This window comes from Mchenga conophoros, linkage group LG8, assembly GCF_057382185.1.
Source record: "Mchenga conophoros isolate Kocher_MC1m ecotype Shallow Benthic linkage group LG8, M_conophoros_male_GT1.1, whole genome shotgun sequence".
In the NCBI taxonomy this organism is placed as follows: Eukaryota; Metazoa; Chordata; class Actinopteri; order Cichliformes; family Cichlidae; genus Mchenga; species Mchenga conophoros.
In genome coordinates this window covers 1872669-1899345 of record NC_140533.1, presented here as the reverse complement: position 1 = coordinate 1899345, position 26677 = coordinate 1872669, and the positions used below count along the sequence as shown (strand labels likewise).

Here is a 26677-nt window from a genome sequence, read left to right as displayed (position 1 = left end):
ATGAGAGAAAAGAGCAGCTGTAAAGCAAAGTCATGGATTAAACACATAAATGTACCAAAGTTCAAAATGTCTGCTGAGGGGTGTCAGGATCCAGGAGGTGAGGTGTGGCGATGCAAAAGAGCTCGAGGAGCTTAGAAAGAAAAGCGTCTGGACTTCTTGAAGTTTCCTTGAAGACGTTTCATCTGAGAAGCTTCTGCAGTTCTTAGAGCAGCTGGTCCAGACACTCCTCAGACTACGATCCTCTCGATCAGTGCTCAAAACGGTTAGGATTTGTTTTAAGCACAATGAACTCTCTGTGCTAACCAGATAATCTGATCATTAGCTCCTCTGCTAGCTCGTAATGTGTTCTTCGAACAATCGTCTGCAATGTCGGCTGCAGTAGCTGCTGTTTCTCACTTTTTGACATAAACACACTTAAACAGTAATCCTTTAACAGTCTATTATCATGAGTGAAGACACATGAATGCTATGATACTGGACTGCTTTTATTCTTCTTCTGTAAATCTTTACTGGCTTGGTGCCCTGAAAGTGAACCGACCAGTATGAACTCTGGTTCACCCTCTGGCTGCTCATCTGCCAGGGTCATCAGGGCACATCGTTGCTTTGCCTGCTTGTATGGATTCCAGATTTTTCCTCTGTTGCTTTCCTCCTCGCAACAATTGATAAAGAGGTGTGTGTTTGTGTTATCACTACATTTACAATCACTCTTACATCACACTCACTGTTTCTGCCTTTAACCCAGACGTTTTACATTCCCTGGATTTCAATGTAAAAATATGCAATCTTACAATAAATTGTATCAGATGTAACTTTAAAAAATCGAGCCAAAGTAAAACTGTGTTCCTCCTGACGGCCAGCAGCAGGCAGAAACGGTCAGGTTTTAATAGAAGTCTGAAATCTGTGACTATGATAAACACTTTGCTGATAGATTTTCAGTCTCAATCATTTTGAATAATATAAGCGTAAACACACTCTGCTGGGTCCACTGCAGTAGCAAAAAAGGACAATACAGCAGGCGATGCAACACATCAGTGAAAGTTCCCGACCTCTCAGTGTGTTGTTTCATCATGTCCACTTTCAGAAGCTCTCAGCTGATGGGTGGCATTGTTGTGTCTGTGTCCATCTTTTATATACAGTCTATGAATAGAAAACACAAATAGTTAATTTTAAATAGTCAAAAAAATGTGTTTAAATAGAGATAAATAAAAATAACCACATTTTAATGAATATATAAAAATCTACATTTATTGTATGTAAAAGCAAAGCATTGAGGCAGCACTGTAGGTCAGAGGTAAACCAGCAGTGAGCTGGTATTAGTCATCAGTCTGGTTAAACCAGATGCAGAGAGCAGCTTTAAACTGTTTGTTGGAATAGGAGTGACTGGCTGTAACCTGAGGGAACTCTACAGGGTCTGCTGCAGAGCAGAGGGTACTGGAGGACCTGGTACGTGAGAATAAGTGTTGCTGCATTTGATCGCAACAGTCTACTTAGAGAGATGACACCAAGGCTCATCTCTCCAAGGGCCCCAGAATGTCCAAGACGAGGCAGGTGGGAAGTGGGCAGACAGGTAGAGAACTGGTAATACTAGTACATTAGCTGGTTTTGGCACCCAGAGAAACACTGGTTACACAGGGGGAAGCACAGGACACTGCAGAAATCCAAGGAGACCCGATTAGCACTATGTGGGAAAAGACAGGCTGGAGGAATTCTGCCTAGAAACACCATAAGTGGAAGGATGGCCATGGCAGGAGGGCTGCACCCACGGACGGAGCAGAGACTGTGTTGGCTGAGCGAAGTCACAACAGACGCTAACAAATGCAGAAAACACAAAAACTATGTTTTTAAAAAGTGTACATATCTGCCTGAACTGGGATATGTGGTGTTTCCTTTCTGTTCAAATGTCATTTCAATCACTTCTCTATGCACACGACGATTTGGAGGGTTTGGAAGAAATGACTCCATTTCTGTCTGAATGAATGACAGATGAAATCTCTTAGAAGTAAGTGTGTTTTGATGAACAGCTGATTCTACGCTGACGTCAGAGTCAAGTGTTTTCAAGGATAACAATCAGGTGTTAGAGAGAAAAGAGACTAAATCCAAAGTATGACCTAAACACGTTTAGAAAGATGATTTATGGCCACAGCATCTGGACTCCACCAGCCCAGAGTGTACGAGGAGGAAATTAATGACCACTGGACGGCAAGAAGACAGCCTCTTTGCAGTTTTTGGTGGAGAAGCATCCCAGCATAAGAGCATGTCTAACATGCTGGAGCAGGATGGCTCATCACTGAGAAAATGATGGAACATGGAAATATCCCAAAGCTGCAGAGTTTTGTTTCCAGCTCTGAGTCTCTAAATGTAAACCTTGAACCAGCACTGAGAAGTCAACCTTTACGAGACGCTGACAGAATACTGGTTTAAACGATGTAATCCCATTACATTTTAAAGTCAGACTTTTGGGCCAGGTTTTTAGTCTAACTTTATAAAAGACGACATTTGTCAAACTAAAAATCCACAGTCTACATATCCATGATGATTTTCAGTTGTGCTTCCATAGATTTATTTTCTGCCTCATTATGCACTCATGGAGGAGGCTGAACCTGTTATATAATAACTCGAAACCAGAGTTACAACCAGCATCATGGACATTACAAAAGCCCATGTAGCATAGTGAGCTTACTGGTGCACAGACACTCAACAGCATCTAACCAGACATGTGCGATCATTTTTGGTTCAGTGAAAGACGAAAAACAAACACTTCTGCAAATTTGTTTTATTAAATAAAACCCAAACATCAGCTGAGGTCCAATAGAAAGGCATATTTATATTAACAGACACATTAAATATGTACAGTCCTGTAGACACAGCTCACAGGTCCAGAGTGCCTCTCATTCATTTTGCTCAGCTCAAGAAAAAACACAAATCCAAAGTATAAATAGTAGAATATAAAATTTGCTCTTGTGTAATCTACACTATGTACAGTTAATGCTTAAACACTGACACCAAGCTAAAAGGAACATCCTCCTGTTCATGTGAGTGAGTCTGCAAACAAATCTTTTATGACTTTTGGGGAAAATAAAAATAAATCTGAGATGTTTATTCGGTTTAATTTTGTACATAGCTGGTGAACTTGGTTGGCAGATTGTCTTCGGGATAGACAGTAGGTCCTGTTTTCATGGTTGGAGGCCCGTTTAAAAGAGTCCAGTGACACTTTGTTACCACCTCCACCAGGAACACCTTCAGCAGAACCTTGGCAAATTCCTTCCCAATGCACATCCTGGAGCCACCACCAAAGGGGATGTACTGAAACCTGGAGGAGTCCGCACACGGATCGGACATGAAGCGCTCTGGCTGGAAGTCTTCTTTGTCGGGGAAGATCTCTGCCACATCATGAGTGTCGCAGATACTGTAGACGACGTTCCAGCCTTTGGGAATCTGGTAACCCTGAGGAGGCAAGTGGAAATCATTAGTGAGCCGCTTCTGTCATGAGTCTAAAAGCCTCCGTGTTCATGTTACTTATGAAATTGTTGCCAGCTTACATTGAGCTCAAAGGTCTTGAGGGCCACTCTGAAGCCTCCAGGCACAGGAGGGTTGATCCTCAGCGTCTCTTTGATGACACAGCCTGTGTATTTCAGCTGCTCCAAGGACTCGATGTTCAGGCTCTGTAGGTCCATGCCCTGCGCCGCCTGAACACAGAAAGCGATATCCAACTGTTCTGTGAAGCTGCAAAGTCAGCTGCCCGTCTTTGTTTTCCCTCAGTTTTCTAAGCTTAGTCAATGCGCACAACAAAGGAACCCACACAGCCACAGGAAGAACTCCACAGAAGAAGTCTCCAAGTGGGGTTCAAACCAGAAGCCTCGATGCTGTGAGGCAGCAGTGCTAACCACTGATGGCCACTTGAGGTTCTTCAGAAGCTTCAGTATGGATGGAGCTCCACAGTAGTTCTGTGATGTGCAAAATTATTGAAGTAACTTTATTATAGTTTAATTTAACCAGAAATACAAGTCTTGGGAAATCTAAAGCATCAGACTGGACAGCAAAGACTCGGGACTGTTATTACACAACAAGTCAAAGCTGCCATATAACCTGCATCATTATACCTGCATTAATAACATTCTTTACAGCATTATTTCATCTAATAATATTTCTCACAGTCTTGATACTGCATTACAGCTGTTTATTGAAGATGTCCATTTGAGGATCCTTCCATTATGTTAACTTTTATTACAAGTACGGTCAGAAGTATTTTATACACATTGCATATCTGTGCTTATTTTGAGTTGATGTTCAGTTCATTAAGGGTTTTAAGCTTCACTGGCATGACTGTCCAGGTGATCCATGCTGAGGGAAACTAGAACATAGAAGGATAACTGCAATGCATGCTTACAGTACATATAATACATATAATCTAGGAATAGGCCTGAGCAGAGGCCCAAATGTTTCCAGCTTCTTGTTGCAAACCTGTTGCATTTTATTCTACTTGGTAACAGATGACTGGAGGCGATAACCAGCCCTCATACTCTGAGGGCTTAAGATTATTACTTGTATGGAAGGTGTTATCAAAATGAGAAGTTCTATGTCTGCTTATAGCTATTAAAGATGTACGACTAACTGTGACTAATGCCTGGAACCTATTTTAATCTGTCATTGACGCCACGGGGGGCGTGTACCCCACTGCTTTATAAGTGTCCACAACATGTATTTGGGTCAGAAGACATATGTTGATGTTTTCTCTGGGCTGTTAATAAACTCATCGTTTGATTGCACTTTTCTGGGGCCTCCGTGGTTTGACACTGCTCTACATTGATCGATTTCGTGACAAAGCTCAGCACCAGGTGATAGATGGGTATGAAAGTCCAGACCTTGTTTTTACAAAATAAGCTAAAAACAGTCCCTGTAAACAAGCTTTACCTTGTCCTCGAGCTCCTGTCTCAGTTTATGCACTACTTTGGGGTTTAGACCCAGGAACATGACCAGAGAGGTGGCTGTGCTGGCTGTGGTTTCATGCCCCCCAAACAACAGCTCTGTGGCAGACTGCTTGATGGCCTGCAAACAGAAATACACTTACAGTGGCTCATATGGACAGAAATCGGTTTTGCAGACGTGCGTTGCAGCAGGTGACCTCCTCATTACCTGCATGCTGATGGGCTCTTTGTTCTTGTTGCTGCTGTCTATGAGCTGCTGCAGGGCGTCTCTGGGTTTCCACTCCTGGTCTGACTCCTGCACCTTCTTCTTGATGTTCTCCTCAATCTTAGAGTGGATGAAGTTCCTTGCTTTCAGACCCTGCAGGAGAGGAAGCAGGAAAGGTGGGAATAGAGGGGAAAACATCAGATGAGGGTAGGCGAGAGAAGACCTAAACGATTTCATCTTGTCCGTAAAGTTTTGCTATTATTTGGACTAACTGTACAATTTTAAAATATTGGCATTTCATGCTTCTTACCCTGTACAGTCCACTGAAAGGCACATCAATGGGCAAAGAGAACAGGTTCTTGATCATTTCCTCGAAAGCCTCCACCAGCTCGTGCTCATTGGTTTGAATCTGCTCCGGCTCAAAGCCCAGCAGGACCCTCATGGCAATGCGGAACATCAGCCGCTTCATCTCTGGGTAGACCAACACGCAGGAGTCACTTGCCAGCCATTCCTGCACTGCAGCCTGAACTTCCTCCTGGATAACGGGGATATAGAGCTCTAAAGCCTCCCTGGAAAAGGCGCGCAGGATAGCCTGAGGGGGCACAGGAGTAATGATGGAAGAGCAGACTTAGTGAGACCATTTCACCTCAGTGCCGGTGTCAAAGACAAGTATTCTGTCCTTAAATGTTTTTAGTTAGGCAATATGCCAGAAATAACATTACAGCTCGACAAATCAGCAGCTGACATCACTTCATTTACACTGATTCCAGGTCAGTGTGTTAGCAAAACTTGAAAAAGACGATTTGCATCTGGAACCAGTTTCAGAATAATTATGCAGACAAATGCAAAGCAGCTCAAGTCCGACTTTTAATGTTTAGATATGGTTCCAGCTCAATGCACTTTATATTGTGAAAGACTGTCACATTATTCCCCCTGCCAAGCTCCTGGCAGATGTGCAAAGAAATCTTTTAACAGGAAGAGATCGCCAACAGATCCAGGCTCACAGAAGCAGCTACGTAGAACGACCTGCGACCAAATGGGGGGTGAGGGGGAAAGACTAGAGCAAAGAGGAGAGACCACAGCGAGACTGAGGACAAAGACGTGCAGAACATGAAAGAGGAATGAGTCTATAGCAGCATAACTAAGCTGGTTCAGCATCACCTGCTAGAGTCCTGATTTTAAGCTTTATCAAAACAGAAACATTCAAGCTGGGTTTCAAGAGCAGGGTGGGTGGTGTGGGGTGCACAACTCCGTGTGGGCCTTCTGCTCGACAAAATCCAATTGGTCTAAAAAATGCTATGGTCAAAAAACCTCGACCACACCTCGCTGAATAAAGCAAAAACATTTGGGGTCCAACAGCCTGCCGACCAGTTTCCAGCATTTTGCTTTATTACAGTTCTTGTGACATTCAGCACGCCTTCACCTGATCCCGGCTCAGCTGGCTTTTACTTCTCGTTACTCTTTAGTTTTACTATAATTATTTGCATGTTTTACATCACTGCTTGTTGCAGCTTTAATGCCTCAGCACATCTGAAGCTTAACCTAAATTATAAGACTCCTCCGAGGCACAGTGCGTGCCGAAATGTGGGTCGCACGTGCGATTCAACGGGTTTCAGCTATATTCAGAGACTGCTATAAACCATCTATGGACATTTTTATTTTATTTCTTGGCATATTTGCTTAAACAGAATCAATGTTAAATGAAAATTGCATTTCCCCCTCACATTTGAAAAAGTAAGCATTATTGTGAACTACAACTATAGACCTTTCAGAGACCATCACTGGGTGTCTTTTGGATTCTCTCTTTATTAGTATGTGCTCAAATGTGGGACTTTACAGGACACCAACTAGCAAAAACGTTTTGATACAGCTGTCCCAAAATACGGATCCTGATTCACTCTTTTGAGAATCTGGGGCTTTTATGTTTACAGTTTAAGATATTCATGTTCAAACACTGCCACAGATTTCAAAAACAAACAGAAACATGCAGGAAGTAGGTGGATGGAGCATTCTCTGGAGGATTTGATATGAAGCTAAGATTGCAAAAAACCAAAGTCTAAATTCTAAACGAGTTTCGATTCGATTCTAAAACAAATTAGAGACAGAAAATGTTCTGAGAATGTGTTTGTATGGAATGACCCTGGTATTAGAAAGACAAACTACATTGTGTCAGGAGACATCAAGTCTCTGCTTTCATAAAATGACAGAAAGTTTCTTTAAAAAACAAAACAACAACAAAACTCACTACAATGACACTGCAGCAGTAGCTGTCAAATCTGGAGGTATAGTGTGACAGATATGACCGTGGCATGATGATATTGAGCTTCAGCACCTGGAGGTAACTGGTGCAAACTGGTGCCATGTCACAAACCTGAACAGAACCGAAGTGACCGAGCTCGAGTTTCCCGGTTTTTGTAGAGAGGAGACGCATTTGTTCAGAGTTTGGACGCAAACCTGATGTAACCCCCCCGCTGTAGCCAGTGCTCCCTCTACGGAAAGGTCAAAGTAACTTACTTTTTTTTTAGTCTTGTGCTGAGCTCCGTGCATGTTGGAGAGCGTCTCCGTGCCCAGGATCGCGCGAACAGAAGCGGGCCACTGCGCGGACACCAGCCTGTGCTCCCCCAGGAGGATCTGCTTGACGTTATCCGCGCCAGTCACGCGCACCGTGCGGTTCCCGAACAGGTGTGTGCGGTAGATGTAACCGTACTTCTCCCGCTTCATCCGAAGAAATGTTTTCCTCTGTGAACATATGGCCACGCAAACAAACTGTCACGTGTGGATGGTTTTACCCTCACGCACGATACATTAAATATACATGAACACATTTATGACAGTGGGTTCATTTTAATTCTACACTTCCCATAAGCTCCGGGAAACCCAAACTTTCACGCTTAAGTTGAATATAATATTTCATCCTCCGCGTGATGACAAGAAGCAGCGTTTACCTGGAGGAGGAGTTGCAGCGTCTCTCCAATGAAAGGCAAGCCCATGGACCCGGGGGGCAGCGGGAAAGGGCAAGTCGGGTCTCTGCATCGGAGCGTGTAAATCTCCCACAGCTTCACGGCCAACAGGAATAGCAGAATGGGAAGCGCTACGGTGCACAAGAACGTGGTCAACAGTGCATTCACGACCATGTTGCAGCGTCTCGTGGGCCCGGTGAAGACTTCAGGTGGAGCTCAGTCTGCGTCTGGGACTCCGGTGTGCCAAGCCGCAGTTTTTATAGGCTGGCAAGCCCGTGGGCAGCCCATTACCTTCTCCTCCCTCCGATAAATTAGTTCACGCAAAGTTCATCTTTAATTGTGGGTGTTGCTCGGCCCCGCCTCCGACCTGTGCTGGCCGACTCGCCTCACCATTTGTTCCAGAGGCCACGGCTTTAGTCCCTACCTCCTGTTGCACGCACACAATCCACGGCGGATTTCACTGAGAAAAGGTGATGATTCCCACCGAGACAATGGAAGTCCCAAGACGCCTTTGTTGGCAATAAGCAGCTACTTTACACACTCATTACCTTGGCTTAAGCCCCGCTTGTAGGAGCGGTAATCATGCGCCGAGTATTCAGGAGCAATGACCTTTCCAATTTTCAGAAAATGTAAAAGCGGCGCTTAATCCCTCTCCCCGTGGGTGCCGTGGGTGCCATTCATAGTTAAAAGTCCGAGTTGTTTTTCTTTCATAGCCTGTGACCGCTGTGGCTTACCCTCCTGCCTTAATTATAAATCAATACGTGAATAAGGCAGCACGTGACTATCAGAGATGAAGGTGGAAGCTGCGCTGCGCGGTGACGCGCGGCTTCTCTTTCAGCCGCTTTCTAATCTCGAAGAAGACTTTAACCTGCCGTCAGTCTGTCCTGCCGTGTGCGTGTTATAAAAATGATATCTCTCTGAGTGGGTTCAAACACGGGTCACACGCAGGGTTATTCCCAGGTTACGCTGCTGCACGCAGAGTAAACACCGAGCAGAGAACGTCCTCGTCAGCCGAGCCGCTGCGTTTGGACTCTTTGTTTTTACGAGCTGCCATAACTTCACAAGGGGTGTGTGTGTGTGTGTGTGTGTGTGCGAGCGTGCGTGTGCGCGCTCAGCCTGACAGAGACAGCTTGGCTGCTGTTTTTACAGCGAAGCATTACACGGATGGATCTTTCTGTTCTGGCTGACTGTGCGCGCCCTGAGGTTCACCCCTGTGGAAGGTGCGGCAGCTATCACCATTACAGCCAGGACGTATAATCGGATCTCCCGTCACGGCCTGCTAGAAAAAAAAGACTTTTTCTTTAACTTTTGCATGGCTGTAGCGCACCAGGTAAATCTCTAGGATACAATTAAAGACATACTTGGGTTGTTTTTTCAGCCTTGTTGTGCAGTAAGACCAGGATCAGTGTCTCTCTTCCCATGTCTACAGATTCATAAAGGTGCAAAACTGATTTGTTCTACATTTCTTTACAAGTGAAGTGTGACTAGTACAAACCAGGTGACACCACCTTAGCTGCAGGTGGGGCCAACAACAGGCCCTACCTTTGTTTCTTTTGACAAACAGGACCCTTGACCTTTACATTGGGATAAAAAAAAAGGAATGCTTTATTACAGTTTCTCAAAATCAACAAGACAATATCAAATATATTGTTATACTAAAATATGAATACTAAAGACTACATTTCAAATTCAGTTCAAATTAATAAAAAACTAAAACAAACACGAGGTAATATTAGCGTATAAATAGCTGGATTTCCTGGAAGTAGCCTGTTATTTTGGGAAAAAGCTGAACAGTGAACAAGAAAATACCTGAAACAACATTTCCAGATGTTGTTTTGTGTGTCTGTGTAGTAGGGTGGGTCACATGGAATTAGGCACACAGCCTCAACAGGTCAAGTGGAGTACTTTGGATGCAAACGTAGGATCTTTATATCTGTAAAAAAATTTCATGGAAGAATATTTGTCTGTGCTGTGCACAGCTGTCACAGAGAAGTCTAGTCCAAGCCTCACCTCTCAGCTGTCATGTGCACTCTGTGCTCGGTGACAGAGTTACTGGGCACACTCTGCTGGTTTCCAGGCTCCAAGTCACATTTCCCCTGATAATAGTCTCTAATGTAAAACACTGTGACATATATCATATTGTGATGTACCTTGGGCACCAGTGTGTTGCTCAGCTTTCTGTTTAAAAGCACTGTGCAAAGCTGCTTTTAGAGTAAGTTACATTTTCATGTCATCGTTTGATCATTTGCAGAATGCTTCTGACAACCAGAGTTATCATGTATGAGAGAGAGAGCGCTTTGTGATGGACTTTCAGGGTGAATGGGTTTCCAGCTGGTCATGCTGTGGATGGTGAGTTTTTCACACGACAATGTGAATGTGTGAAACAGCATTCTGCTGTTGAGGTGTTATGAGGTGGGGAGAGGGGACAGGAGGTGAAGGGAAGTTCAAGTGTAAAGAATGATTCCTCCATGTAAACGCCTACACAGTGACTCTGCTGCTGTCAGGTAGTGCTGCATGCATAGCTCCCAGGCTAACACCTTCCATCACAGTCTGTTCTTATACACTTCAGCTTTAGCCACAACACAACTTTATACAAAGCTTCAGTTCAATTCAGTTTATATAGCACCAAATCAAACAACAGTTGCCTCAAGGTGCTTTATATCGTAAGGTAAAGACTTAAAGGATATAACTTTTAAATGTAGTTCTTCTGCTGTAGGTGGATTTTAGGCTTTCTTCTTTTGTCGTCCATTTGTGTTGTTTTTAAGGACACACTGCACAACAGGCTGAGATGTGGCAGGTTTTTATTTACTGATAGTTTTTCAACTTGTTGGTGCAAAAATGCAGTTTTATACATGCATATATCTTTGGCATTTTTCATACATTCAGCTAAAGAACTAAGTGTCTCTTTTTTCAATTAAATTGAATTTAAAGTTTTATTTATATAGCACCGAATCACAACATTAAATGCTTAGTAAATGCTTACTCTGTAACCACATGCTTAAAGAGTAAGAATCTGGTTAGATACCATATTTCTAAGCTTTTCAGGGCCGAGTACAATAACCTCAGTTTGATCTGAATTAAGAAGCAGAAAGTTAGCGGCCATCCAGGTCTTTATGTCTTTAAGACATTCCTGCAGTTTAACTCATTGGTGTGTGTTATCTGGCTTCATGGACAGATAGAGCTGGGTGTCATCTGCATAGCAGTGTAAATGTATGCTATGTCTTCTAATGATGCTGCCTAAGGGAAGCATGTATAATGTAAACAGAATTGGTCCTAGCACTGAACCCTGTGGAACTCCATAATTAACCTCAGTGTGTGAAGAGGACTCTCCATTTACATGCACAAACTGGAGTCTATTAGATAGATATGATACAAACCACTGCAGCACAGTACCTGTAATACCTACAGCATGTTCTAATCGCTCTAATAGGATATTATGGTCGACAGTATCGAACGCTGCACTGAGGTCTAGCAGGACAAGCACAGAGATGAGTCCACTGTCAGAGGCCATAAGAAGATCATTTGTAACCTTCACTAAAGCTGTTTCTGTGCTGTGATGAGCTCTGAAACCTGACTGAAACTCTTCAAATAAACCTCTGCAGATGATCTGTTAGCTGTTTGACAACTACTCTTTCAAGGATGTTTGATATGAAAGGAAGGTTGGAGATTGGCCTATAATTAGCTAAGACTGCTGGGTCTAGAGATGCTTTTTGAGTAAAGGTTTAACTACAGCCAGCTTGAAGGCCTGTGGTACATAGCCGATCATTAGAGATAGGTTGATCATATTTAAGATTGAAGCATTAATTAATGGCAGGACTTCTTTGAGCAGTTTTATAGGAATGGGGTCTAAAAGACACGTTGAAGGTTTGGAGGAAGTAATTATTGAAGTTAACTCAGATGTTCACGCTTCCCTGATAAACCCCTTGGTCCCCTAAAAACATTAATATCGATAATATTTCTGCCAGAAAAATATTTAGAAACAGTATTAATAGTAAAAGTAACAATAATAAATAAACACTTGATGCATTTATTGTAATCACAGTCACACTTTGCTTCTTCCACATTCTGAAACCTGAACAGGACGATTAGCGTACGCGCCGTGGTTTTGAGGTCCAGATATATCATCATTTGCTTTTGTTCATTTAAACCTTGCAGGTCATGCACAGGCAGGGTTTTCTTCAAACTGGACCAGTGAAAATACAATAATAATAATTAGTCTACAACACTGATGATTAAACCTACTATAGAAATGTTTCAAGTTTGTCAGTCTACTGAAGAGTTGACGTTGTGTCTTGTCCGTAGAGCCAAACGTTGTCCCTCTTGGCTTTGCTGTTTGTGCTGTTGCAGATCATATTTAGATGATAAACCCCCAAAAACACAAATAGACTTAGCACAAGCTACTGAGACCCCTGATAGTTCAATTAATAAACTGTTGAACTGCCAGTAAGTTTTTCACGGGCGCAACCCACAAATTCATGTTCCTTGCAAATGTGGCAGCATTTAAGACTTTCCAGTGGCCTCAGATTTAATGCCAAAAACACTGTTACAACAGAGGAATAACCAACCAAACATACATTTCCTCAGGTTTTGTGCAAAGTTTATTAATGTGTGTTAATGTGGCTTGGCCTTTTTGTGTGCAGTTTGTATGTTCTCTCAGTGCCTGCATGGGTTTCCTCACACAGTCCAAAGTCATGCATGCTAGCTTAACTGGTGATCGGAACATGGCCACACACACACACACACACACACACACACACACACACACACACACACACACACACACACACACCTATAGAAGAGAGTGCACAATCAGCGAGCACCACATTTCACATTGGCTGACCTGCTTGTGACCTCGACATCTCAGTGAACTCTGGAGCACAACCAAGTTCACTGTCCGTTAAGGGGTTAGGGTTATAATGACGGAATCATTTCACTGCTTTACATTTGTTTAATATCTCAGTAAGTCAACTGAGAAGCGCTGGAGAGCGATTCTTGAAGATACTTACAGGAATAATAAGAATGCTGCCTCAGAGAGTTCAGACTGTACTGAAGGATCAATGTGTTTCTTTACATACTGTGTGTTTGTGTTATGTTTGCACGTAATCACTGCACCTATTTCCATCATCCTGTCCAAATTTAAAGCAAATAGCATTTATTAAATTGGAGGTGCAGTAACAGGCAAAGGACCCTTGCACAAATGCTTGCAAATGTTTTCTGCATCTTCTGCACTGCTTTACAAAACAGCATCATATCATTGTTTCCTGTGATGTTAGTGCACCGCAGAAACACAAGCTACCGAGCCTCTGGTTCTGGTCCTTGTCTCCTGTGGCTGTGGGCCCACTAATACACCTTTCTTTGAACAGACGGATGTTGAATCAGTGGACTCCATCAATAAGGCTCCAGTGGTTTGCTAACATTGCTCTGAATCTGAATCAGAGTACTTTATTAATCCAGAGGAAATTATATATGACTCTGCTGACATGTTAACCACAACATTTTATTATATGTCAGACTTTGTGTTTACAGTTCAACAAAGGATGAGTAAATGCATCTTTAATGGGAAACCTGCAGGACAGAGCTGGAAGCAGCCACTCTGGGTATCACAAAAACACTGAGTGTGAGCACAAATATTGTATTCAGTTTGAAACTACTTCAGTGAGGCGCACACTAATGGTCACTGGCGTGCTTGACTCTTGGGATTTCTAGTTTGAGGTGCAAATCAGAGGTGCATTCCCAGCAGGAGGAAGTCATAGGGAGTGTCAAGCTACTAATTCAGTATGCGCTCACTCAGTGTTTGTCCCCTGACATCATTGTTTCTGCGTCTTTGGATGTGAGACTTAAAGTCAGAGAGTACAGGAGACAGGACGAGGTCTTCTCGAGGCCTCGTCCTGTTCTTCATTAGACGTCCTCTAACACAGCAGACTTGTAGCACTTGCATGCTAATTCACTTCCATATTTGCTGTAGGAAACTCCCACTTATTGAGGTGATTTTGTGTTTCACAGTGGCTGTGTCCGGCTGGCTTAATTGATTATGCTTATAGTCTGATTATACTCCACATGGCAGCCACTGCTGTCACATATTCCCGTTTCTCCGTGCAGGCCGAAGCTTACTGCATGCTGCAGCTTGAAGGCAGCGCTGACCTGCCAAAGCTGGGGTGATTGCTGCCGACTCCACACAGGGTGGTGGGTCTAGAAGACGACTGCTGTTCCCTGTTGAGGCTGTCAGTGGATCTGAGAGTACTCCGAGCTGCAGTACATCTGGGCCTGACTTCGGACCGTGTTTTTCCTGCCTGGAAGTGTGACTCTGGAGCCCATTAACCTTTATGTGACACATATTGCAGTCAGGAGTGCTTCCCTTTTAGTATTTTGTAGAATAACGTTTTCATGAGTTGTCATCTTTTGCCCACAGAATTAACAGTGGCCATAATATGTGCACTCAGTTTGTGGAAAGGGATTATTTTATTTCCTTATTTCTAACTGTCATTAATATAAACCTGAGGAATTGTGTCAACCTTTGTTTTCAGTTCTGTCCTGCAGTTTCCCTGCATGTGCTTACAGATGGGTTCCTCCAAGCTGAACACAAGCAAATAACAAAAAGCAAACAGGATGGAGAGGAATAAAAGTAATCCATGTAGCATGTCTTTGTTGCAGTTCCAGAGCTCAGCAGCACGATGACTGTGGATGTTGACCTTTCTGACACCGACTCTGCCGTGGATGCATTGTTTGAGTAGGTGAATGAACATTTCTTATTATTAGCTGCAGTCGTTCTCTGTACGTGTTGGTGGAAATGTGGTGACACTTGCACTAAAACACTTTTACAAAGATACCGTTCACTCCGGCAGCAACAAGCCAGACTGTTTGAACAGTGTCCGGGTCAGTGGAGGGATATGTGTCATCATCTCCTTTGTCTGTCTGGTTTACTGTGGTACTGAATGTAAAAATAACTTGTTGTTCCTGGGATCTGTTGGAGCCACTCGGCTAGCTTAGGAGTCACTGCACCGAGTGCTCCGATTACCACTGTTACCTTCAACCTTCACATAGGACCTCTGGATATCAGCCACCTCCTCTATCTGCCAGTGGTACATACCGTGAAGGGGCCTGTCCTTCCATGATGGTTCCTCCTCTTCCTTGGGTTGTTCTTACTGTTCAGCTGACTCCTCAGGACTTGCCTGACCCTCTGCAGGTACTTGGTGGTTGCAGCCTTTCTAGCGGCCTCTTCATGGTTCCCATTTGCCTGCGGGATCCCCAGGTACTTGTAGCTGTCCTCTATGTCTGCAATGTTGCCTTCTGGTAGTTCAATCCCCTCAGTTCTGACTACCTTCCCTCTCTTTGTTACCATCCGACTACACTTCTCCAGCCCGAACGACATCCCGATGTCATTGCTGTATAGCCTGGTAGTGTGGATCAGTGAATCGATGTCTCACTCTTGGCATACAGCTTGATGCCATCCATGATCAGAAGGTGGCTGACAACTGCTCCACGCCATAGTCGGTATCTGTAGCCAGTCTTGTCAACGATCTCACTGAGGGGCTTCAGACCAATGCAGTCTCAGGCGACTGCTCCGTCCACCAGTAGCCGTATGTATGTATTGACCCATGTGCTACACACAGACACACATTGTGTATATAATGAGAGAGTTGACAAGAAATAAGTACAACACACATATTAAAACATATTAAATCAGTGCATGTAACATTTTTTATTTGTCATTGTTACTTCATTATTGATCAGTGTGCTCGTCCTCATAAATGCTGTTATCGCTAAACAGAAATAAAAAAAGGATCAAACTGAATTTGTCCTCTCTGATTCCATCACAGGGTTTTTCTGTCAAGCCTCATGGCAAAGGTTTCGGAGTGATATTTCTGTGAGAGATTTGGAGATGGTCATTCTTCCCACTCTGACTTCTGCAGTTTACTTTGTCCAGTCTTAAGCTTGTATGAAATGCTGCAGCTTGGCTCCTCACAGGCACTTAAGGTCATATTACACCTGTTTCATCTGTGACCTTCAGAATTGATTTCAGGATTTTGTTCATCAACAAAACTTCAATCTTTTGTCACTGACCTTTTACACCCTGATGTATGAACAGGTCTGTGGATTCAGGAGAGCCTGTGTGCTCTCCATGTTTGCCCCCACATCCCTCACAGTCAGGTCTGCTCCCTCAAGTCTTTTAAAACTAGAATAAAAATGTGTTTTTGTTAACTGGCATTAAAGTTTGTTTGATCTGTTCATTGTGTCTCCCACGACTGTGACAGTTTAGCACGTATTAGCACATCAAGCCCTCTGTGTACTTTACGAAGCCTCAGTAGCTGCAACTGAAACTTGAAGAGATACAAGGATAAGCAGAATGTGGGCACTGAGCATGCTCTGTAGTGTTTGTTTAGGGCAAAGCACACGTGTCTCTGCTACAAACCACTGTCAGTGCATTTTGAGATAGCAATAATTATATATGTAAGGACCAATTAAGATCCTAACTGCAGAAATCTGCATGATAGCAAACAGCTGCAGGTGAACTGCAGTGAAGAAATAATCAAGGGAGACGAGTTATTTACAGTTCAAACATTAATATGATAGGAAAAGAAAACATTTAACAAAGCATCAACACAAACATGACGGACACGTCATTTCAGTGCCAGTAGCATTTACCATGTCAGACACACTTAACCAGCAGTTTGTAGCTACAAATCCAGTGGACACATGATCTGCAGGCATCATTGCCCACAGCTTAATCTGAAGATTGACTAACTTATATACTTAACATACTATATATATGTAATATAAACTAATTCTATTAATTTTAAAAGTAAACACGTTAAAGTGTGTTAGAGGACTTTGCCTCTCGAAATGAATTCTTCACATAATCAATAAGAAGAAACAGTCGTCGTTTGGAAATAATTATTTATATAATAGCTCTCCCATCTTCTCCCAGTAACTCTGTGTAAAACCCAGTGAGGACTTTTTACTGGCTGACTCTTTACTCTTGGATGTGACAAACACTGGCTTGTCTGAGCAGGTGTACATTGAAAGATACACAAAAATATACAAAGTGTGTATCTGGTGAAGCGTGCACAATAACAAGAGATACAGCAGCTCGCACTGGCCGCCCTGCCAGTGCGAGCTGCTGCTGTCCAAATGTCTCTTGCCTCATTGCATCTGCAGCAACCAAGATCACTGCGGTGACACACTGACCCAGGGCAAAGTTCACTTTCTGTTTCTGACTCACAGTGTGTGTGTGTGAGTGTGTGTGAGTGTGTGTGTGTGTGTGTGTGTGTGAGAGAGTGTGTGAGTGTGTGTGTGTGTGTGTGTGTGAGAGAGTGTGTGAGTGTGTGTGTGTGTGAGAGAGTGTGTGAGTGTGTGTGAGAGAGTGTGTGAGTGTGTGTGAGTGTGTGTGTGTGTGTGTGCGGGGACACGCTGAGGCTCTGAGTGAAATGACAGACCCTCCCTGTAAAGGGTTGCCTGTGTGTCACTCAGTGAGTTTAAAGGGTCGGCTACCAACAGAACAAACTTGTTTATTAGTCCGAGCTAATCTGATTGATTTCCCGCTCTGTTACCGTCGACAACCTTTGCACTGCACCAAATATGTGCAGGTATCACAGAGGTGTCCAGGAACGTGAAGCAGCGTTCTGCTCTCACAAGCACCATTTTTTACAAAGTGGCCCTTTGTGGAGTTTGATAATCAGGGCCTGCTCGGCACGATGGCAGAGCCTAACACACACACCTGCCCAAGGAGAGGAATTTGGTTTTCAGGCTTGGTTCTTTCAAACTGTGTAAAGCTGGTTTGGGATTAGGCACCATTACACATCTACAGAGCAGTTTTTTTTTGAATGAATTGCATAAAAACACTACATCAGCATTTTCATAATCACACCCCTCTACATCACACTGTCACTGCCCATGTGAGCACTTAAGTCCCAGAACAGGACAAAGTAGTCCACAGCTGGGACAGCTTTCAGTACCCTGGGTATCTGAACTGACATCTTGTACACAAGAATAACCAGCAATCAGAACCCAGTTACCTGGAAGTGCAGGTAAACAATGCTTTTCATTTCATCTGGACGCAAATAACAGCTCCACCTCTTCCTGTGCAGCTTCCAGTGCCTGTCCAACACACTGGTTCCAGTCTTTCTTGTAAATAGACATCAAATATTAGCTTTTTCTTTCAGAAAAAGAGCCACCTTCTGTCTACTCTTAAAGCAGCACATTACCATAATGTTACCATGGCTCAGTCTGACTTTTATCCATCACAGCAACGTGAATATTGACCAGTCAGACGCGCACGTCTTATTGGACAATTGGACGTATCGGTCTTAAATATAACCTGCCTGCCGAGTTTTGCATCAAACAGTATGTTCAACAACAGGAAGCCATTAGTGTTGGATAACCTTTTATTACAGCACACAAAATAAAAACAACAAATTCAGGGAAACAACATCTCAGTCTGCGTTTCTTACTGAGAACAATGACAAAGCAAGGATGCCTTTGGATATGCAGACGTACCCTCTCTTTACGTCTGCAAGTGACAAGAGAAAACAAACTCGTCTGTGCTAAAACTAAATCGAAATCACCTACATTCATTAGGCCTTAATCTTAGATGTGGTAAACCAGCAGTCAGTGCCAATAACTCAAGAGTCACGCTCCCCATTCTGCTGCCCCGACCCGATCACTGTGGTCCCCGTCTTTAAAATCCGGGGTCAGACCTTGAATCCTTCAAGGACATCAGGACATGGAACAACAGCTTCTCTGTTAAAAAAGCAACGAGTTCTCCACCAGCCAATCTTTCCTTAGGTGGGATCAACTTTTTCATCAAGGAAGTCAGCAGAGTTCAGGGCGTACAGCATCCTTGTTCCTATGAAAATCAAAGTGGGGCCAGCTTCAAAATGAAGAGTGTAATGATTGTGTTTCCAGTTTGCATCAGCTATGACCAGTACAGGCTGTGTTTGTATGGAAGTTGGGTTTTATTTATATTGTGACACAGGTGCTGTAGTTACTTTCAAACCAGCAGAAGCAATGGTGTGACTGGTGTGATGAAACCCAGAGAGAAATGTGTGGGACCTTATTTACACAGTTCATATGGGATGTATGGTGGAGCAGGAGCCAGCTCTTTACATTTTAATCATGCAGTTGTGTGAAGAGAAGGTACCGACTTCAATCACTCAGGTCCTCATATTGCACTCAGCTGCATTTAACAGGAAAGGAACAAATGCAAACTCTTATTAATTACATATTTACTTTAGCTGTTGATGGAGGTTCATATGACACCGTCGACCTCACATTCTCTCTAAAGCAGACAGGCTGCTGTAAGATTTTCTTTACAAAATATCCAATATATACATTGGCATTTACAAGTAACCATTAAAAAAGGCAAATAATAAATCATAAAAGGAAAACAACTCATTTACAGTGCAAAAACACCTGCAGAGGAGGAAATAGAGCCCAAACACAAACAGAATAGAAACGGTCTTGTTACAAAATGTCAACCTGCCTGTGATGCTGTAAAGGAACAGATTCATTATTGCTGTGCTTGTGTGTTAAGTGATTCTAAAGCTTGATTTCACCCTGAGGAACAAAAAGAAGAGAATGCAACGGCCACCGAGCGATTAAATATGTGCACTTTAAATCAACATTGCGACCCCCATGGAGCTCGTTTCCATGTGAGCGTGAATCAGATATTTTGGGTGGGTTGTATGAGAAGAGTCCACCTGACCAGCCTCAGCACCACGGACAGGCCCAGTAATGCCGGGGCATAATTTCAGCGACACCAGCTCCACGTGCTGAGGAAACGTAGCCTCCATCGCCACCTGGTATTAACATGTGCTGATGTGACACAGGCAGGCCTGCTTCACTGTCTGAGGTGTAGAGCACCAGCAACCTGGATATTAGAGCTGCTCTGCAGGTCGTTAACAGGCCAAAAGGTTGTATGAATTTGTCCTTTTCACCCACGCTCAGGTACCAGGCTCGTCTTCAACATGATAAACAGTCAATTTTAAACGTCACATTAAATCTAACATATTATTTCTATATACTCTAATGTGCAAAGCTGGTTATGGGAAAAAATCATGCTGAGCTTTTGAGGTTTTAGAATATGCTAAAGAAATCATAAAGAATAATCAAGTGATATTAAGGGGGTCGAGTGGATTTTGTATTGAATGAGCCACGTCGTTGACCTCGTGCAGTCTTGCTCCCTTGTGGACGTGCACGCGGTCAGCTGCAAACACCACAGAGTAGTAGTTACTGGCATCATACTTTTTAGGTTGCTTGGAATCAGCCTGAAGGACACGTGCATAGTTGGTTTACTGTAGTGCAGTGCCTCAGTTTGTAAAAGTTGGAGGCTGGATGTAGCCTCCAGGTCTAAAAAGAACCTCTGTGGTCAGCAGGAGATGAAATACTTGTATAGAAGTCTATGGGAAAATAACCCCCAGCCAACTTTCCTGATTAGTTTCAGTCACTAGTGTAAGTGTTCGTTCTGTTAAATATGGCGTCCTTCAGAGGCAGGCGGGAGGATGATGTTGGCTAACAAACCGTTAGCGTCCTTCTGTTTCTTAGATCTGCCCCTCGCTTATTGTGGCCAGTTTTAAAACACTGGCTTCACAATCACGTTACAGTTACACCTTCAGAGGTGATCCAGCTGATCCACTAACAGTCGGACTCGTGTGTGTTGCATTTATGCTAAACATATTGCAGACACAAGCCACATATTAATACCAGGTGTTAGTTTGCTATGACTGTAGTGAATCTCTTATATGGTGGCATCACGTGCATACACAGGGCTGTTTCTTACAGTGTCACACACATTCAGCCTAAAATCTTCATCAACCCTTATTAGGGCCTTAACAAATCCAGATGTTTACACCTGCACAATGTAATACAATCCAGTGCAACAAGCTGCAAAGACCTGACCAGCATCGATCTTGTTTTTGTGGTAACGAATCAAATTATTTGGTATCAAGCTTTGTCTTATGTTGTGCAACATATGTATCCATGTAAGACAGGTCAAATCATGTAAATATGCAGAGACTCCATGGACAGGCTTGTCCCTCTGCTGTCCTCTCATGCAAGCACACACCGAGCTCCTCCATGTTCAGTCACTGTCTCAGGGTTGTCAGGCAGAAGAAGCAAACAACAGCAAACACCAAGTTCAATAAAACATCCCTTTTCTCATGAACATCAGTCTCTGAAGACATCATCATCCACACTTCTCTCTCCTGTCACAGAACCAGCGCTACAGCAACAACAGGTGACGTATTGGGACGATGAACTTCATCTGGTCTTTGTCGGGGTCACATGACACATTCATACGCAGAAAGGTTGGAAACACGAAGCAGGGAGACGTTTTCACTACAGGAAAGTTTACTACATTTTTAATGAACTTCATTCATTCATTAAGCAGCTGCTCACCCTAACATGACACAAGCCCAACCAAACCCCTCTGCAGTTGGTCAAAGTCAGTAAGGTAGTGAACCAGGCCGTACACGGCAGGCACACGTGCAGCTGTAAGCCACACTGGGGAGGGTTTGCTCGTCATGTATCGCTGTGATGCTGATGGCTGGTCGCTTGCATACACTCCCCACTCTGGTTAGCTAATGTGGCTTAAATCAGTGGTAACCTGCACTCTCATTGGTAGTCCCTTCTGGTCTCTGGTCACCGCGTCACTGCACTTACTTTGAGTGTGGCTGCAGTTTTACGCAGATGAGTGGAACGAGGCTGAAAAGATTTTCATTTATGAATGTTTAAGTGGTTGATACACCGTTAGCAGTACTGCTCAGGTGTAACGACTAAAGCACAGACCGTGTGTTCAGCACAGCTGATGGTCATAATGTGTCCTCACATAAATGACTATTTCAGCTGAAAAGTCCAACTGAAGTTCAAATCAGCACAAACTTGCTTTGAATCAATCAAAGCTTGGCCCGAGGTCTACAGTTCCAAGTGAAACCTGTGGATGGCATCGGCCCAGCTGTGATGTGGACTTCTCAGCGCAGCAGTGCTGAAAGGATTGTGGACATTAACAAAGTCAGACTCTTGAACCTCAGACTCTCACTGTGACTCCAACATTCTAACAAAGTATGAGCAGGGAGAACATGCCAGCGTCACACACACAGGGCCTGATGTGAGCCTTTCTTTGTGAGCACACAGCACTAACTGCTGCACCTTTGTTGTTGTGACGTAGTATCTAACCAGAAACACAAAGCAACACACGAAAAGATAAGCATCATCTTCATCGTTATTACAGATCTGTTCACAGTAGGATTCCCACATTTCAATTGTCTGAAATGTAAATAAAACCAGAATACAACCATTTGTACTTTATTCACAATATAACACAGAAAACTTATCAAATATTTAAACTTCAACATTTGACTATTTCAAGAACATTAGTGGCTCATTTTAAATTTGATGGCAGCAGCAAAATGTGAGACAGGGCAACAAAAGCTGAAACGTAAGAGATCCAACAGAGGAACAGCTGATTTGGTTACCTGGCAACAGGTCAGCAGCATGACCAGGTGAAGAGGATCACCAATCTGCAAGAAACTACGTGTACAATTAACAGATCAGAATAACGTGCTGCGCTGCAAAAGACTGTGAACGTCTGATCCAGAGTAATAACAGCATCAAAAGATGCAGAGAAATCTGTGTGTGCAAGGCTGAAGCTCAGCACTGAAGCTCAGCACTGAAGCTCAGCACTGAAGCTCAGCACTGAAGCTCAGCACTGAAGCTCAGCACTGAAGCTCAGCACTGGCTGCCTGTCACCTCCAGGTGTGAGTCTGAGTTTCAGCTGGAACACAGCTCGCTCTGCCATCCACAGATCACACATGTGAACACGATGCAGACACTCTGCTGTCCTCTCTGGACCAACGCTCATTTAAAATGGACTGAGGCAAAGTGGGAAACTGTCCTGAGGTCAGCCAAAACGACATGTTTGGACTAAAGACGGGAGGAAGAGTCTGCTTTGTTACCAGCACTCAGCCTTCATCGCTGATGGTGTGGAGGCGCATTAATGCCTATGGAATCAGCAGCTGGCACATCTGGCCATCAATGCAGGAAGGTGTATACAGGTTTTAGAGTATTTTTCAGGAGAGACCTGCATATTTCAGCAGGACAACACTAAAGCACACACTGCAGCTGTTCCAGCAGCACAGCTTCACACAGTGGGAAACGTCCGTCTTTTCGTTTTAAAGATGTGCCATCAAATTCAAAACGTGCTATTATTCTTAAAATGGGACATTTGTTCAGTTTAAATATCTGATCTGTCTTTAGTTCTGCTTTTCTTTACATTTTAAACAGAAGGGGCTGCATGAGTCTAAGCTCAGACTGAGTGTCTGTGGAAATCTGTTTTCAGCTAAAATAGGCTCATCTCAATGCACAACAACAAAAAGAAAGAAGAGGACTTCAGCAGGTTAGCATGGGCTGACATATTTACTCGTTAACGACCACACTCCAAACAGCTGGTTTACACTGACTAGGTTAACCAGCAGATAATCTTACTGCACAGGGCTTCGGTTTATAAATGTGTCTGACAAAGCATCAGATAGTGATTGGTGCCATTCACTGGTGTTACTGACCTTTGACCTCATCGTCCCAATAGTTGTGCCTGTCATTTCCAGCGCTCTCGCTCTGCAGCAACCATTGCACTCCCACAAAAGTACAAAACATAGTTCGTCTCATCGTCTGCATTAAAAATACTTTACAAACATTTTACTGCTTGTTCCTGTGTCAGTGAACTGCTGTATGCCGTTTATCGTCGAGTATTGAGTCAGCTAAGGAGGCTTTGTGTGTTTGCAGAGTCCTGCACACTCTGAACAGTTTGTCTATTGCTTTGCCTTCATGTAAAGTGTGTGTGTGACTTGTGTGTACATGTAAGCTGTGTATCTGTCCCTCGAATTCCCCGTGTGGTTCACAAGTGTGTCTTTGCCATTTGGTGTGTTGTTTTTACATATGTGAAAAAGTCCTTCTGTTGGCAGTTCAACGCGTGCATGTGATGCCATTCATGTTTACATCTTTTAGTCTCTGTGTGTGTGTGTGTGTGTGTGTGTGTGTGGGTTTAAGAGGACATGCCATTGACCAGACTCCTCAGCTGCTTGACTACAGTCTCTATCAGCTTCTGTTTGTCTCTGTCATTCTTCCTGAACTGGGAGAAGATGTTGTTCTTCTTACTGGTGTCCTTCATCCTGCACACAGAGACACATGGAGAGGATCACTAACAAATGATTCAGTGAGAAAGAACAAAAACACTTCCTCATGTAGTGGAGACAAAGACGGTTTTGTCTGCAGACGGCTCAGTTGAGCTACGTTAGCTCTGGAACATTTGTATTTCAGCTCGTTTGAGTCTGGTGTGGAGTAAACAGCTGAACTTGGATCAAAGCACATCAACAAAACTTTAATGGGAATTGAAGATGCTTGACTGTGTGATGGTATTTGAACAGAGGACTGTGGGTGAGGGAACAATGGACCAGAACTAACTACGACATGTCCTGTTAAAAAGCAGAACGACTGTCCAAAGGTTGCCTGCTCGTAAAGGATTTCTTCTAAAGAATTCCACCTTTAAATATGATGCATTAAAATAAATGTGTTATTGGACCTTAATAACAGCATTGTTTCTCCTCCGTCTCACCATGATTTGACAGCCTCTGATTCTGACTTGAATGTATTTTTTATTTGACTTTGAATTTGCTTTAAAAGTCTGATATTTACATACGTAGAACTAAAAGCTCCAGAGTATGTAGCTCAGCTTCTGTTAAACACACTCCTGCTTCCTGTCTTTGCTCAAAATCTATGACTTGCCCCACTGCACAGGGAGGGAGCAGGGTCTGTAGTTTTACTAGGATCAGAGAAAATCCACAATAAACTCAGTTCTGTTCTTTATCATCATATAATCTGTGTGCTGTACAATCACTGCACGCTGAAAACATAACAGCTCAAGATTAATGATGATCAAGATTAATCATGTCCATGATGAGTAAACTCACCACAAAATCTTTCCTATTATTATTATTATTATTATTATTATTATTATTATTATTATTGCCACTGTTCAGTTAGTGTAGCTCATGGTTACAATGTAATAAAACGATACTAAGAAACGTTCTTCAGATAAACAGTGAAATCTCACATGTGACATGATGTGAAGATTCAACAAAGAACATTTACAGCTTTCTGTGTCAAACAACGAAAACACAGGTGAGAATGTGCTGAAGAATGGACGCACACACACACACACACTCACACAGACACACACACAGACACACACACAGACACTCACACACACAGACACACAGACACTCACACAGACACACACACAGACACACACACACACACTCACACAGACACACACGCACACACACACACACACACACACACACACACACACACACAGACACACACACAGACACTCACACACACAGACACACAGACACTCACACAGACACACACACAGACACACACACACACACTCACACAGACACACACGCACACACACACACACACAGACACTCACACAGACACTCACACACACAGACACACAGACACTCACACAGACACACAGACACTCACACAGACACACACGCACACACTCACACAGACACACACGCACACACACACACACACAGACACTCACACACAGACACACACTAACACACACAGACACACAGACACTCACACAGACACACACACAGACACACACACACACACTCACACAGACACACACGCACACACACACACACACAGACACTCACACACAGACACACACTAACACACACAGACACACAGACACTCACACAGACACACACACAGACACACACACACACACTCACACAGACACACACGCGCACACACACGCGCGCACACAGGGGTTGCTATGATCTGAAACACACAGAGAATGAAGCCGTGAGGAAGCTGCACGTACCCCCTGTAGACTCTGAGCAGCAGCAGCAGAAAAAGAAACAAAGAACATTAAGAGTAAGAAGCAAAACACAGGCAAGGCTGGGAAAGCGAGCCAATCCTATGTTAGGTTCAAGAGTTATTTATGGCTAAAATCTCAAAGTCATAAATGACCATAAAACAATCGTACCAAACATTAGTGCACTCCTCATGAAAAATTTCAAAATAAATGACTTGAATAGCCTTTCTTTAACATTGAACACACTCTCAGTTATAAAGCATACATATAATAACATGTAACAGACATAGAACGAGACAAAATGTATTTAGATTTTTTGAACCCATCACAGGTTATTGGCTGGCATCTTCAGCAATCAGCATCCCCTCTGAAGCGTCCTATATACATCCTGCAGGGTGACCCACAGAGTGAAAGCTAGGTGAATGTGCTTTAACCTTTAACCCTGAAATATGGGAATTGTGCTCCAGACGAAACAGGAGTCTAGATTAAAGCTGGCTGCAGAAAGTGTCACCCTTATGGGGGGGCTCAAATATGAATTTTCACTGTTACGTCTTCTACTGGGTGGAACACCTTAACACTCGGCAGGATGTACTCAGCCCATGTACTTACTTTTCCAGCAGAGCCAGGGCAGTGGCTGGATTTACTCTCAGGTATTTGGATGTTGGCTGGCCATAGTCTGCCAAGTACGTTGACCAGTCCC

At 43.4% G+C, this 26677-nt stretch overlaps 2 protein-coding genes across 8 annotated transcripts in view; both read right to left on the bottom strand.

Moving 5' to 3' along the window:
- Positions 1–2758: 2758 nt before the first annotated feature.
- Positions 2759–8339, bottom strand: cyp26a1 (cytochrome P450, family 26, subfamily A, polypeptide 1). The gene is made up of 7 exons (XM_085283575.1): positions 8076–8339; positions 7645–7869; positions 5441–5722; positions 5134–5283; positions 4912–5046; positions 3540–3686; positions 2759–3444 (listed from the first exon to the last, which is right to left on the bottom strand). The coding sequence occupies exons 1-7, from the start codon at positions 8262–8264 to the stop codon at positions 3106–3108; spliced, it is 1467 nt and encodes a 488-aa protein (XP_085139701.1). The 5' UTR covers positions 8265–8339; the 3' UTR covers positions 2759–3105.
- A 10119-nt stretch (positions 8340–18458) lies between these two features.
- exoc6 (exocyst complex component 6) overlaps positions 18459–26677 on the bottom strand; it is a 74103-nt gene continuing 65884 nt past the window's right edge. For 3 of the 7 annotated variants that reach the window (XM_085283573.1, XM_085283572.1, XM_085283574.1), the window contains 2 exons: positions 26587–26677; positions 18459–24250 (listed from right to left, as the gene is read on the bottom strand). The exon at positions 26587–26677 is cut by the window's right edge and continues 22 nt beyond it. In XM_085283573.1, coding sequence (XP_085139699.1) covers positions 24124–24250; positions 26587–26677 — 218 coding nt within the window. In that variant the 3' untranslated portion in view covers positions 18459–24123. Of the gene's footprint in view, positions 24251–24291; positions 25996–26586 lie in introns of those variants that run through there. The other 4 variants (XM_085283568.1, XM_085283571.1, XM_085283567.1 and 1 more) reach the window with 4 other exon arrangements.